This window comes from Ptychodera flava, chromosome 10, assembly GCF_041260155.1.
Source record: "Ptychodera flava strain L36383 chromosome 10, AS_Pfla_20210202, whole genome shotgun sequence".
NCBI classification, from domain to species: domain Eukaryota; kingdom Metazoa; phylum Hemichordata; class Enteropneusta; family Ptychoderidae; genus Ptychodera; species Ptychodera flava.
The window spans coordinates 19,841,989-19,855,413 of NC_091937.1; the positions used below are offsets into that span (position 1 = coordinate 19,841,989).

The 13,425-nt window shown below is 37.2% G+C and overlaps 3 protein-coding genes across 3 annotated transcripts in view; 2 read left to right on the forward strand and 1 right to left on the reverse strand.

The window, feature by feature from the left end:
• LOC139141541 (serine-protein kinase ATM-like) overlaps positions 1-13,425 on the reverse strand; it is a 111,596-nt gene that overhangs the window by 55,650 nt on the left and 42,521 nt on the right. The window lies entirely within an intron of this gene.
• LOC139142186 (complement C1q-like protein 4) lies at positions 386-4,445 on the forward strand. The gene is made up of 2 exons (XM_070712038.1): positions 386-506; positions 3,261-4,445. The coding sequence occupies exon 2, from the start codon at positions 3,265-3,267 to the stop codon at positions 4,111-4,113; it is 849 nt and encodes a 282-aa protein (XP_070568139.1). The 5' UTR covers positions 386-506; positions 3,261-3,264; the 3' UTR covers positions 4,114-4,445.
• On the forward strand, positions 6,096-10,364 carry LOC139142192 (uncharacterized). The gene is made up of 2 exons (XM_070712045.1): positions 6,096-6,244; positions 9,426-10,364. Exon 2 carries the CDS (start codon positions 9,430-9,432, stop codon positions 9,916-9,918), a length of 489 nt encoding a protein of 162 aa, XP_070568146.1. The 5' UTR covers positions 6,096-6,244; positions 9,426-9,429; the 3' UTR covers positions 9,919-10,364.

The following is a 13,425-nucleotide window of genomic DNA, read 5'->3' on the forward strand; positions in this document are numbered from 1 at the left end:
ACTGTAAGTAAGAGTGGAACAACATTTAACTGCAAATTGATAAAAAATTGCCAGAATACTTCCCCTAAGTTTGAAATTCAGAGGTTAAGTGTGATAGAAGTCGGGCAGAAATGTCCACTTGACTCAGAAATCGAGCGACGTTTCCATGTAATAGAAATGCACACGCAGGCAGAAATTCCTGACTTCAAGGGCAGGTGGCCATGGTTACAGTACGTGATGTCATTACATTTCCTTTATAAAGACTCAACTTCAGCCCAATGAGAAAGCCCATTAGACGAAAATGACAGGTACATCACTTGTGTTGGAGTTTCTGATTGGATAACAGCCACTCACTATGAATGATTAACAGCCATGATTACATGGCTACTTGAAAACATACACAACTTGCATTTTGATATGGTGCGGGAGATATTGGGTCTAGTTTTTTGTCATCAACAGTTTCCAAGGAAGCAAACCTCTGACAACAGGTTTTAAAACTGTACTCTATTTCGCCCACACGGAAACTGGTAAGTCACGTCTAAGACTGCCTTATAAGCTGTGAAAGATCTGTAGCATCATGGGTAATGTTGAAGGATATTATTTTTTACCAGAAAGATGATTACCTTTGTGACGACAATGTCAACGCCACATTTAAGTTGAATATGGACTTTCATCCACGTTATTATATCTACATGCAGAAACTTAGCTTCAGAAAAATTTTATGCTAAAAACATTTTTTTCCCTTCGTATATTTATAAATAGACATGATTTCTAATTCTATTTTTGCTTGTCTATGGTCACTCCTGGTCAATATCTTAACTTACGGATTCTGCAGTAAAATCAAATTACATTTTCAGTCTGTGGCAAATAATGGTGATGTACACAATTATTTGAAAAATGATCAGGTTAGGGAGTCCAAGGCAAAAATGGAAGTCTCCCTAAGCCTACAATTTTTCTATTCAGATTTGGAAGTAAGTGAAACATTTGCCAACAGGCTATTAAAATGTCCATAGGATGTAACTGTACACTCATTTTTCAATACTTTTCTTCTGCTGCCTAAATCATGCCTAGTCTCATCAACACAGTCTGTATGTGTGTAATGTTCAGTCTTGTTGTAAACGATTAACTTGTACTCCTCCATTCAGATTCATTTTACTTTGTCAACAATGCATTACATTTGAAGGCCCCATCCTTTGTATTTCAAGATACTTTAGGTCTAAATTTTGAGTTATGGGAAGACGCAGAGAAGGTAGAGCAACTGTAGCTCTTATAGGTTTTAATATCTGTCTTCCTATTTCAGATTTCTACAAGTGTTATTCTGAGATTCTGGAGTGTATGTTGGAAAATAGTCTTAGTATAACGCTCTTTTCTCAAACTTCAATTAAGGCAGTTGTTTGTCAATGACTTCAAATTGCAGATGGTTTAGAATGGAAGATATATTCTAAAAAATACTGGTTTTTTTCAGTGTGGATGATATCTTGTTGATTTGGCGATTGATGTTCTGATTCTACTGCTATTGCAACTGCCATTAACCATCATCATAGTCATCACCATCTTCATCATCAACATCATCATCATCATCATCATCATCATCATCATCATCATCATCATCATCATCATTGTCATCATCATCATCATCATCATCATCATCATCATCATCAACATCATCATCATCATTATCATCACCTTCCTCCTAATCATCATCTTCATCATCATAGTCATCATCATCATGAATCATGATTGTCATCGTCATCATCATCATCATCGTCATCATCATCATCATCATCGTCATCATCATCGTCATGGTCGTCTTCGTCGTCATCATCATCATCATCATGGACAGCAAAGTCACATAAGCATGTCTATGAAATTTCTATTATTTGATTTATAATGGAAACACAAGGCTGACAAATCCTAAACTTGTTAAAGTTAAATACAATTGCTAGATTTATTGCCTTTATACTATGATGAAGCCTCGCCAGTACACAGACTGACAGCTTTGCAAATTAATAATATAAGCCTATCCTCTGACTGAAATAAAGAATTGGACTCAGAAAGATCTTCAAGATTCACAAACATCTGTCAGTGTCTCATCAAACAATCATTCATGGCTGGAGTGCCTTTTACAAAGGCATAATCTAATTGACCATATGATACTAAAGTTTTAAAATTCTAAAAGTCACCAACATATTTCAGACTGAGGTATACAAAATGAACACTTTCAGATACTGATGTTTGCATGGTGTATATCAAACTTGAATAAATCTGATGACGAACATGAAATGTGTACAAGAAATGTTTAGTAAAAAAACCTTTAAAGTAACAGGCACCGACACTGTATTACCGATTGCTAAACAAAAAAACAGTTTGAATTTTGATCCACAAAATAGCTCATGGTTCAAAAGCATGCCTTGCTGTAGACAAAACACAAACAGCAAATAAATAATCAACATTTAATTGCTAGCCTATGCACAAGGCGGGCAATACCATCCCATGCAATGCCACGCTGTAGGTTCATGACATATCTAGGTCAAACCACCACTTGAACTTTCAAGCCAGACAAACTGTATCTGCCTAACAATTCTGTTATGTCTATCTCACCCAGACACTACGCAGTGAAGTCTGATTATACCGGTACAGCCTGACATCACACGACAGCATCCACCGCACACTTCTGTCCGTTCACCATGGTCACGTTACTCCACTTTTCTGGCAAACATCAAAACAACCAGAGATAATCCACATATTACCGGTCGTCTGCAGGTGTTAAAATTACACCTGTGGTTACGGCAATTAAACCGGATGAATGATCGTAACACCACTCCATTACATCCACAGACCTGTACAATATCCCCTATGCAATTATGAGACAAGTGGCTCCGGTCAATAATTATGCAATATTTTACCATTACGGCCATTCAAAAATCTTTCAAAGTTTCTCGGTCCATTTCAAGCAGAATACCTGAAAAGTGAGTGAAATACAGAGCCTAAGTCTAACAGGAACTTTTCTTTTAACCCTATCACCCCATTTCCTATTCTAGAGGTCCAACTTTACCATAGAAAACAACGGGATTGGTTCAAACCATGGTGGTGAAAGGGTTAATCAGCAGCTAGTGTACTGATTTCATCACAGAAACAACACCTACAGTGAATCGAAGTTGGCACAAACAATCTGCACCATTAGTACACAATGATTGTTTTTTATTATAAATACACAGGATGTGAATTTGTGTGATATATTCCATGCTTACATACTTCTTTCTTTCATTGCTTTTTCACAGGAAGATGAAGCTGAACACACGCATCCTAACTTTACTGGTTCTGTCAGCTATGGTGCTGTCTACCACTGCCAAAGATGTTGTTGTTGAGAAGGAAGATGAGGTTCCAAGTGATCCAGATGGTTCTAGTGATTCCGGTGTTGATGGAAGTCCGACTGATGCAGATGGTTCCAGTGATTCTGGCATTGTTAGTGGTCCGGGTGCTCCCAGTGATTCCGGAGCCCAGGATTCTGGCTGCACTGGAACAGCAGGAGCTCCTGGAATGCCAGGAATGCCCGGCTTGCCTGGTCCACCCGGAGCGAAAGGAGATCGTGGGTATGCAGGAACAGCTGGTCCTATGGGCCCACCTGGTCCCATGGGTCCACCTGGCTCTCCAGGCTCAGATGGGTTGGGCGGAATCATCGGTCCAGGACTTGATCGACAAGATGGTAGTGGAGAAATACGAACAGCGTTCTGTGTTGGACTGTCTTACTCTATTGGTCCAGTGGAAGCACCCAGACGAGTGGAATTTGACCACGTCTTCACAGATGTCGGCGCTGACTACAACAAGGCAACTGGCATTTACAGCGTTCCAGCCAGCGGCACTTATTTCTTCTCGTGGACTGTGATGCCCAGAGAAGGAATGGGCCAGACACACGCCGACCTGGTGAGAAACGACGAGAAATTCATCTCAAGCATCGCTGTTGATACGGGCAGTAACATAGCCATCCTGCGTCTGAAGAAAGATGACAGAATGTTCATCCGTCTGAAACCTGGCTACACAATGAGGGGAGGCAGCACCGATGGCCACGACATCTACTCCACCTTCAATGGGTTTCTTCTCTTTCCAGACGTAACCTCCTACGTCAACAATTAGTTCTGGTCAACATGGCACAAAAAATGCAACTGGCATTGGCTGTAAACTACAGCACTTTCCATGGGGAGGGTTCAGATAGGTAGGGATAACTGGAAACTGAAACAAACTTTAAATGGGAGGCAGGCTACACAGATAAGCAAATTGTAATCAACGTTAATACACACAGCACCAAAACCAACTTGTTCATTTGTGAAGTTGTAAGAATTTCCTGAGCTGTAAATTTTATATAATTTATCAGTTAAATGTTCTTCAGACACCCAAGAAATACTGTAGAGAGGTATGTAAATGCTCCTGTACAAATAAAGCCATAGGTTGGACATACAATAAACACATCCAGACTGTCCACTTGTTGCATTTCTTTCTTATTCACAGCTGTGAATGTGTGGATGTATTGTTGGAAAACTGATGTTGAATCTAACCCTGACACACTGCAATCAGGATGGCATACTTGACTATACTGGTATGAACATTGACCTTGAGAATTTTTCTCTAATACATGAAATACAACTGTGAAAATACTTCAGCGTGCTACTTCAACATTACAATGAATCACTTTTGATTTTCTGATTACTAGGTACAAAAACTTCCACGACTCAGCCTTGATGAATGTGGATGCTGCTGAGAGTTCCCGTTTCAACAAGAGTGGAAAATATTTCCTCGAACAGAAAAAAAAATCACATACTCTGTTTGTTGGTATATGTGGGCGTACGAAACTTTCTCAACAGCACAAACAGTATTGGAAACATCAATTCAGTAAAGTTGTTGAAGGAACGGAGAATTTGCTGGACTTGCTTCAGGGGTATGGAATTTTAAAAGTCAAAGACGTTGCCATCAAACTGCCACACCCAAAACACTGAAAGCATTCACATATACACAGTTGGCATCAGCAGCTCACCAAGCGTATTCAAGAGCAGGATAATATGAAGTATAGGTCGTGTGTCCATGTTGGGACTAATACACTAGATTCATTTGTCCAATATCTACGCAAAAGGCTCTTTACAGATATAACATTCTTCTTCTCTGAATGTGAATTTTCAAGAGTAAACACGTTATTCCAATCGAAGAGTAACTCATAGTGCCTGGAAAATGTTTTTAAAACCTGCTGAAAGCTACAAATAGCGGGTCAAAAATACACCAGGAAGTTCAAAGTTCAAGTTTCTTTTATTGAAATAGGTAGCTCAACCAAATGTTGAATGAAATATCACATTTGAAACTTTTAATCTGACTTTTGGGATATGTCATTCATATAGACCATGTATAGGAACTTTTGATCTGGCTTGTTCTAGCAATCACTTGGCCAAGAGTATTGTTACCGACCAATTTCCCTACTTTTCTGTTTATACATGTCAATTGAAATAGCACTACTGCATATATAAAGGGTTAGACCAAGTCTCACTATGATTTGGAAAATACTGTGAGTGCTAACACATATATTAGAATTTCATTAGAGCTACCCATTGACCTTTAACCTTTAACACATGACCTTACATTGTGATTTTGGTGTAATGACTTCATAAGCTGGTGCATTGACGCTAATAGCAAACAGCCAGGTTACTACTGTTACTACCACACTTCAGTTTTTTGAAATCCTGAAGGGAGCTTGACAGTTTAAATGTGATTAATTTGTCAGAAAATATTTGCTTAGCTTTCACAGGACTCAGCCAGTACTTATTCTGTGTTATCTTGACTGTAAAATAGGTGGCCAGGAAACCATGACGATGGATAAAAATGTTGTATGCAAACAAGGCAATACGCAGTACTTTTAGTATGCTAATTATCTCAACTTTCTGATTCGCCATATCCGTGATATTTAACATGCATTTCTTTTCTCTTCTGACAAATTATTCAACGATATGAAAAACTTTAATCCAATAGCCAACACCAATTTCAAAATGACAAACTGTTTTAGAGAAACAAAGAATTGATTCAGGTTGGCCAGAATGATTGCAAGTGATTGACAACCACTCCCACCAGTCCCCCTTGGCTTCAGGAATGACCACGTTGCAATATTTTCAACATTGTTTCCATCCAGAGGCACACCCATCACTTCATTTCCACATTGCTGGGCCGTGACATAACCACCACAAGTCTGTAAACACCACACCGAATCCTATAACCATCTGCAAAGGAGGTAGGTTTTTCAAATTTCCAGATTTCATATCGGAAACTGATTGGACACTTTCCTCAGTAATTTCTTTTTAATATTTTGGTCATTGCTTTTTTTCACAATACTTGGTAACTTTTAACACAGACTACTAAAAGAGTTTACAGGGTTTCATACTACACATTTTGAAGTGTTTGAGATTTTCAGTTTTTGAAATTCTATTTTTTGAAGAAAATTACTTACATACCGGACAGACTCAGTGCTGTGCGGACATTTTCATAGCCATAAGTATCATATCAGTTTCACCACATTTTATATTAAATACAATTGCACACCTCTTAATAGTTTATTATCTTAAGAGACATCCATCATATGGTGTATCTTCATAATTATACAATGAAATGACACTGTGGTTGAAATAGCAGTTGAGCCAGGACTGGCTGTAGACTTCACCGTGTATCCCAGACAAACACACTGAAGTCTGAAAACCACTAATGATGACATTTATGTTTGGTACATCCGCATCTGCTCATAGCATAGCACTGCAGCTGAAATCTCAACTACATAAAGTCCACTGAGTCATTTCAAATTACGCTAGTGCTATACTTGCTGGCTATTTTTCTATTAAAGGGCACAGTAACTGTAACTTCTGATGATTTTTTTTCACTTTAAATTTTTTCGTTTTAACATCAACTACCATTTCTTGTTCTACTCCCCAAAGCATGTTGAGATATACAATATTCAACTTATAAACTCACCTTGTACACGTGTGGACTGAATTGCTATTGTTAATATTTGAATTCAGGTCCAGACAAATTTCAACAACACCGATGCATTTTACATGTATAGATAATGTGTTGACAAGCTATATAGTGGGTGTTTCTACATGTGTCTGGGAATAGAACAAGAACTTGCAAGAGGCACACAAAACAACAATAGAGAAAATAAATCATCGAGAGTTACAACTCCTGGCCTTTTAACCATACATGTAGGTATTGGACAGTTAATTATCAGCAATGGGTGCAACAATATTTTCATAAACTGTTCTCCTTATGGGTTACACCTCTGTAGTTCTGTAACTCATCAATGTTCAGGATTAAAATCACAGTACAATGAAATGGAAAACGGGCATTTTATCAGTTTGTCAGCAGACTCATTCAAACTGTGAAAACTAGTTTTCCTTTGTGTTATTTTTTTCTTATTTCTGTCTCTTTCACTTTTTTCTCACCTATTTGGCTTTCCTAAACTTTTCAATACTGTGCATAAAATACGTATATTTTTCATAAGAGAATTAGTCTTCCTAGCTCTGTTAGGATTAAAACTTTCACACTTGAAGATTAAAAAGTATAGAGCTGCCTTCACTGCTGAGCTAATGGATACACGACATAGCTGGATACCCAGGTACAAGGGTTTTTTCTTGATATCTTCATACAACCGGAGTGGAGGGAAAAATGCAAGCCTTGCTGACTTGTAAATGCATCTCCTAAGTACAGAATGCATAACTTTAGGCCAATTTAACCTGTATTTCTAAGTGGTCTTGCTTTCTGATTATAAAGAATAATGTGACTGCATGAAAGATTTTGGTTAGATGGTTGAAACACAGCTTTCCTTGGCCATATCTGATGTCTCTGAAGTCCCGGTGCACTTGTACACAGATAAAGATGATGCATGGATTTGACGTGGCAGTTTAAACTTCATCAGGGTGTGGTCAGGAAGATTAACAACTGAGCCACACCCACTAGCAAACTTAGATCTCAGTATTGCTACAGTATGGTTTATAAAAAAAGTTTTGTTTTGAAGTTGAAGGCACTGAAATGAGGTGATCAGACACAATGGGTTCAAGTTAGTTCAGGGCTATACGCAACATGTAGGGCCATAGTCTTTGCGGCACCAATTTCCACTTCTGGAATGTTGCCATATTTGCCTCAATATCACCAGTCATCCAGCACCTCACATATCCCTATTATCATCTCCAATACTGGTATACAATATTCAACTTATAAACTCATCATGTCAACATGTCCATGCACTCCGAATCCTCAATTTGGTGAAAGACATTTGTTTCCTCAGCAAAGTGTTTTGTTAAAAATGAAAGCACACACTCTGTTCCTTCAAGGAGGGGCAATTTAAGAACCATTACAGAAGTGGTACTCACAATACATTGCACTGAGTGCTGCCATGGTGGACGACTGTGTTTTGTCTATGGCAGGCATGATGTCATCAGTTTGTGGCAATACAATTTCTATGATAGTGACACAATTTATTTCTTAGCCCCTATTCCAACTCTGCGGAGCGAATTCATTGGTTTCTGTCTAATGGTTAACTGGAAGGGTATCAGGGTTCAAGCTCCATAATTAAAGTCACCTGATCTTGGATAAGTGATGATAACATGGCTTATACTGGAATTGCATTAGATGTCGGTGTTCAGTAAAATATTTCATGTAAAACTCTGAATTTGAAATACACTGCTTACTGAATATTCAATCCACCAACCTAAGTTATTTGTGTAATTCACCCTTAATTCATTTTTACTTGTGGTGCACAAAATTTAGTTTTGACATACAATCAAGTGGTACACTTTGCATTCTTGCATCACAATATAATCTAGTGAACACTTGGCAGTTGTTGCCATTCTTGTTTTAAAGCTCCAGCTCTCTCCACTGACTTCAACTGTAGTTTCTTTTGAAGAGACCACACTGAGCCTACACTAAGCACCTTGAAATGACTGTTTCCGACAAATCAGCAGGGATGTAGATAATTTTGGTTACAGGTGGCAAAAATTTAAGTATAGATGATTACAAGCAAGGTGTGGGCACATTAAATTTGTGCAAAATGCCCCTGATTGTTAATCTAACTAATAAATTTCACAGCTGGTAAATTTTTTCTGACAGCTGGTTGTTTTTGCCGGCTGCCAAATATTTTCTACATCTCTATAACCGGAAATATTGGCTTACTGCATGAACTCCAGAAAAGCCCGTCCCATGCCAGTATAAGAAACTTGCCCATCATTGAGAAAATAGAAGTTTTAAATTTCATAATTATCATATTAACAGAAAGATTTTATTTGAAAGTATTTGAATCTGTATCATAAACTACTGTTAACTAAATGGCAATAGGCAGATTTTTTTTTAAAATCGACACTTTCATGGAAAAATGTTTTCTTTGCGTATATTTTACTATTAACGTTTTGTTTATTTTTTTTTGACAGACAAATGATGTTTCAAGCAAAGTTTAATCTCTTCATCTGGTGTGTTTCCATGATAACACCCATCCTGTCTGCACCTTCCAAACAACAACAAGACGCAGCAATGGCCAATGCTCAATGGGGTGACTTTGAACCTCTGGAAGATTTACAGAAACATCGCGGGAATGAGTATAACTTACACATGGCCTTCCCAGACGGGAACGCCGACCACCAGGATGAGCCTATGGATGTGATGATGGCACCTGATAGTTTCAAGCCAGAAGCTGAGAAGCCCGGCCTTGTAGACGGTGATGTAGATACCAAAGAGCTTAAAGAGATACTGGATGTGCTAATTGAAGCTCAGAATAGCAATGATGGCGGCGGCGGTGGTGATGTTGGTCAGCAAAGTGTCAAGGACGGCAAATTTGGGGATCAGGCACACAAAATATGGCCACCTCTACCATTGCAAGTTGGGCAGGTGTACAACGAACATCAAGGCAAAGTGAATCTCAACTGAACTTAACTTGACAAGGCACTCGTCAAAATGGCTCTGTTAAAGCTACCCGTTCTTTACAACCTCTCATATAGCAAGCATAAGTTAGATTGACAAATAACTTTTTACGGTTTTTCCAAACTGCCTGGGATACTTCTCTTATAAGTGAATCTGTATTTGAGTGAGCAGACCTTGCCTTCAGATCTCAAGAACACACTACGATTTGCATTACAGGTTGAGGGATTGTTGGGTTTTTTTAACAAGCATCCTGTGGACAGGTCCTCTCATCTATATGTGTATGTATACACAAACAAGTAAATCATCTTGCCGTACAGCTTTCAATGGTGCTTAAAAACTAAAGAACACTACAGTGTACTTCATAAGGTTAAGGGGTTGTTTTCTTCACAAATTACAATGCTTGTAACGTCTACTTGAGGGGTCTTACAAATAAAGATTAGCTTCATCAATCACATGTTGAATCTTTGTGATTTTTACACCCACTTGTCTTCCAAGAAGTCACAATATTTGAGTCCAACTTTTCCCCTCCTCTTCCTTGACACTAGGTCAAGCCTCATCATTAAAATCGATGGGGGTAAAACAAATTTATAGGGGCGCGTGTCTATAGAAAATTCAAGCAAATAAAAACCCATTACTCTATGCTTTATCTTCTTCAAACTTTATGAAATGTATATTTATAGGAATGACATGACATGCACACTGAGAAATTCAAAAATCTTGGCGCGCACATTGGTATGTATATTGTCATCTACAGACAGAAATACCTTCCACTATTAGAAATGTGAAACAAAATTATGGCTGTCCTAAGATCTAAGGTGTTTCAAAACAAAATTATTGCATGCATATTTCAAGAAAAAATTATGAACATTGCAAGAATCTATCCAAGACCAATAACTGCCATGGCATGGCATTTTCATAATTTCAAAAAGTAAAAAAAAAAATGACCAACTCTATGACAAACTAGGATATCTCAAACTTGGGAGTTACCTTCCTAAAACGATTATAATAATTCAGTAGATTTTCGATCAGAGACATACTCACAATGTACAGCACCAAGTCACCCAGTGAAGACATCACAGTCAAAACCAATGACATCACACTCAAAACCAATGACATCACAGTCAAAACCAATGACATCACAGTCAAAACCAATGACATCACAGTCAAAACCAATCAGCAAAGCATCAGGAAAGCAGAAGCTATTCAGCAAAAGTCCAAGATGCTATGATAAAATAATGATTTTCCATTGAAAGCAATGAAAAGAATTCTGAAAGTTCAACAAAAGGTAAATCTGAGTGCAAATATAATCAAAGTAAGATTTCAGAGGTCTGCGGCATCAAAAACATGGCATGGAAGCAAAAATATGCATAATTAAATGTAACCTGGAAGTCTTATCAATGTTGGTACATTCAGCTTCGATATATGGCCGCATTACACACATTAATGATGTGTGCAAATGAGGTAATTATGATATGTCACACTAATCAAACCTTCAGTATGATTAAATTTAAGTACATACACTTAACTTTAGAAGTCAAATCAAATTCAGTACATTCAATTTTGATAACTACAGAAAGTTAGTTAATATGTAACTGACAAGTGAGCTGGTAATGCACATGTACAAACCAAACTTTCAGAATTCTTAAATCTGAGCGTAAGTGATGTTGCTCAGAAATCCAATAGAATCCATTGTGTTTGGCTTTGATATATGGCCTCATTACAGAATTCATTAAATATGCAAATAAGCTACCGATCAGAATGTTGTGCTTATCCAATTTTCAGTATAACTAAACCTACACACAGGTTCATACACTTCAAGTAAATCAAAATTCCAGGACTTTCCAGAAGTTTTTTGCCATTTTCCAGGAGTATTTGTGGTTGAAAAATGCCATTTTCCAGGAGTGTTTGCATGATAAAGCGTGCAATTTTAATAAGCATCATACACTAATTTTTAGCTACTATAGACTATAGTCTATAGAAGCTATTGGGATGGGTATCCGTCCGGCGTCCGTCGTCAGTCTGTATGTATGTATGTATGTATGTATGTATGTATGTATGTATGTCCGTTTGTGAGGCGTCCGTCCACTCAAATATCTTGAGAACCGCAGTACTTACTGATTTGATATTTGTTGTGTAGATGAAAAATACGATTTTGAGAAACAGTTTTTTTTAATTTTTTGATATTGTTGAAAATAGGCAAATTAATGCCAAAAAAGGTGTTTTTGGTAAAAAATCTTCTTCTTCATAACCGCTGGTCAGACAGCTTTGTTATTTGGTATACAGGTCCCTAGGGGTAACCCAACTTAGACTTGTTCAAATTGTGATGAAATATGCAAATCTGTATTTTTAAGGAATTTTTTTGTCATTTTTGGTCAAAATTTGACTTACATTGTATGTAATTCTTGTACTGTATAAACCCTATCAATTCACCCAGAAAAAAATAATTAATATGATTTTAAATAATTGAATTAATTAGGAAATCATCAAAGCCAAAATAATTTTAGTGTAGAATTATCAGAAAGTTCAACTTTTTTGACAGTTCATAGTGAAATGCTTACCATCTTGGAGGATTAAAACATGTAAAGGCAACTTTCCTGAATCCCAACTTTGACATATTCTGAACCGTCATTTATTGTGCCCTGTATGTTATCTAAAGAAATTGCTCAAAATAGTCAATAGAGATAGAGATAGAGATAGAGAAAGTTCTAATTTCCATTTATGGTTGACTTGGTAAGGATAAAATAAAATTACTTTTTGAGGAAAAAAATAGAGTGGTCAATTAAAAGAGTGGTCAAAGTGATAGGGTTTTTATGGTAAAGCTGGGCTGTATAAAGATTCCTCATGTGCTATTTATAGCAATTATGCAATCTGTGTAAACAGTGCAATGAAAGTGTAACATGATTCCTTATAATGCTTTTGATGACCTTGAACTTCTTAAGTTTCAAACCTTTGTCTCTTCAGTGTGCTTTCTCTGAGTATGTACAGTCTCAACTTATTAAACAGAACTCACAATGTTAATCAAAGATATCCACCTTCTTCATCAATACATGTGTCACAAAAGGTTATTCTCTACATAACTCAGCAGAGCTCTGTCAACTGTTGAGTTGCTTGTCCTTTCAAAACCGCTGGTCAGACAGCTTTAATATTTAGTTTACTTGTCCGTGGATGACCTTAGTGAGATAATTTCATACAGTAAGGAAATACTTAATTTTGTATCCATGTCTATAGTAGCTTCAGGGACTTGGCCCTATGTTTTCTAAAGTTTTCATTGTCCACAAAACTTCATCAGTGTTCTCCCCAGGATCAAGCAAAAGCGTAGCGGCTAATTTGCATAATCATTTGCATATCATTAATTTATATTTGCATATGGATATAATTAAGCTTGCACATGCACCTACGCATTCATGTACACTCACAACAAAATGCAAATTGGTAACACACAAGTATGCAATTTGAACATCATGGAAACTCTTTATTACACTTAAATAAATCATCACAGTATAGTACAATTGC

Bases quoted from the DNA above. Each gene is read 5' to 3' on its own strand.
- LOC139142186 (XM_070712038.1), top strand. From the start codon at position 3,265: ATGAAGCTGAACACACGCATCCTAACTTTACTGGTTCTGTCAGCTATG.
- LOC139142192 (XM_070712045.1), top strand. From the start codon at position 9,430: ATGATGTTTCAAGCAAAGTTTAATCTCTTCATCTGGTGTGTTTCCATG.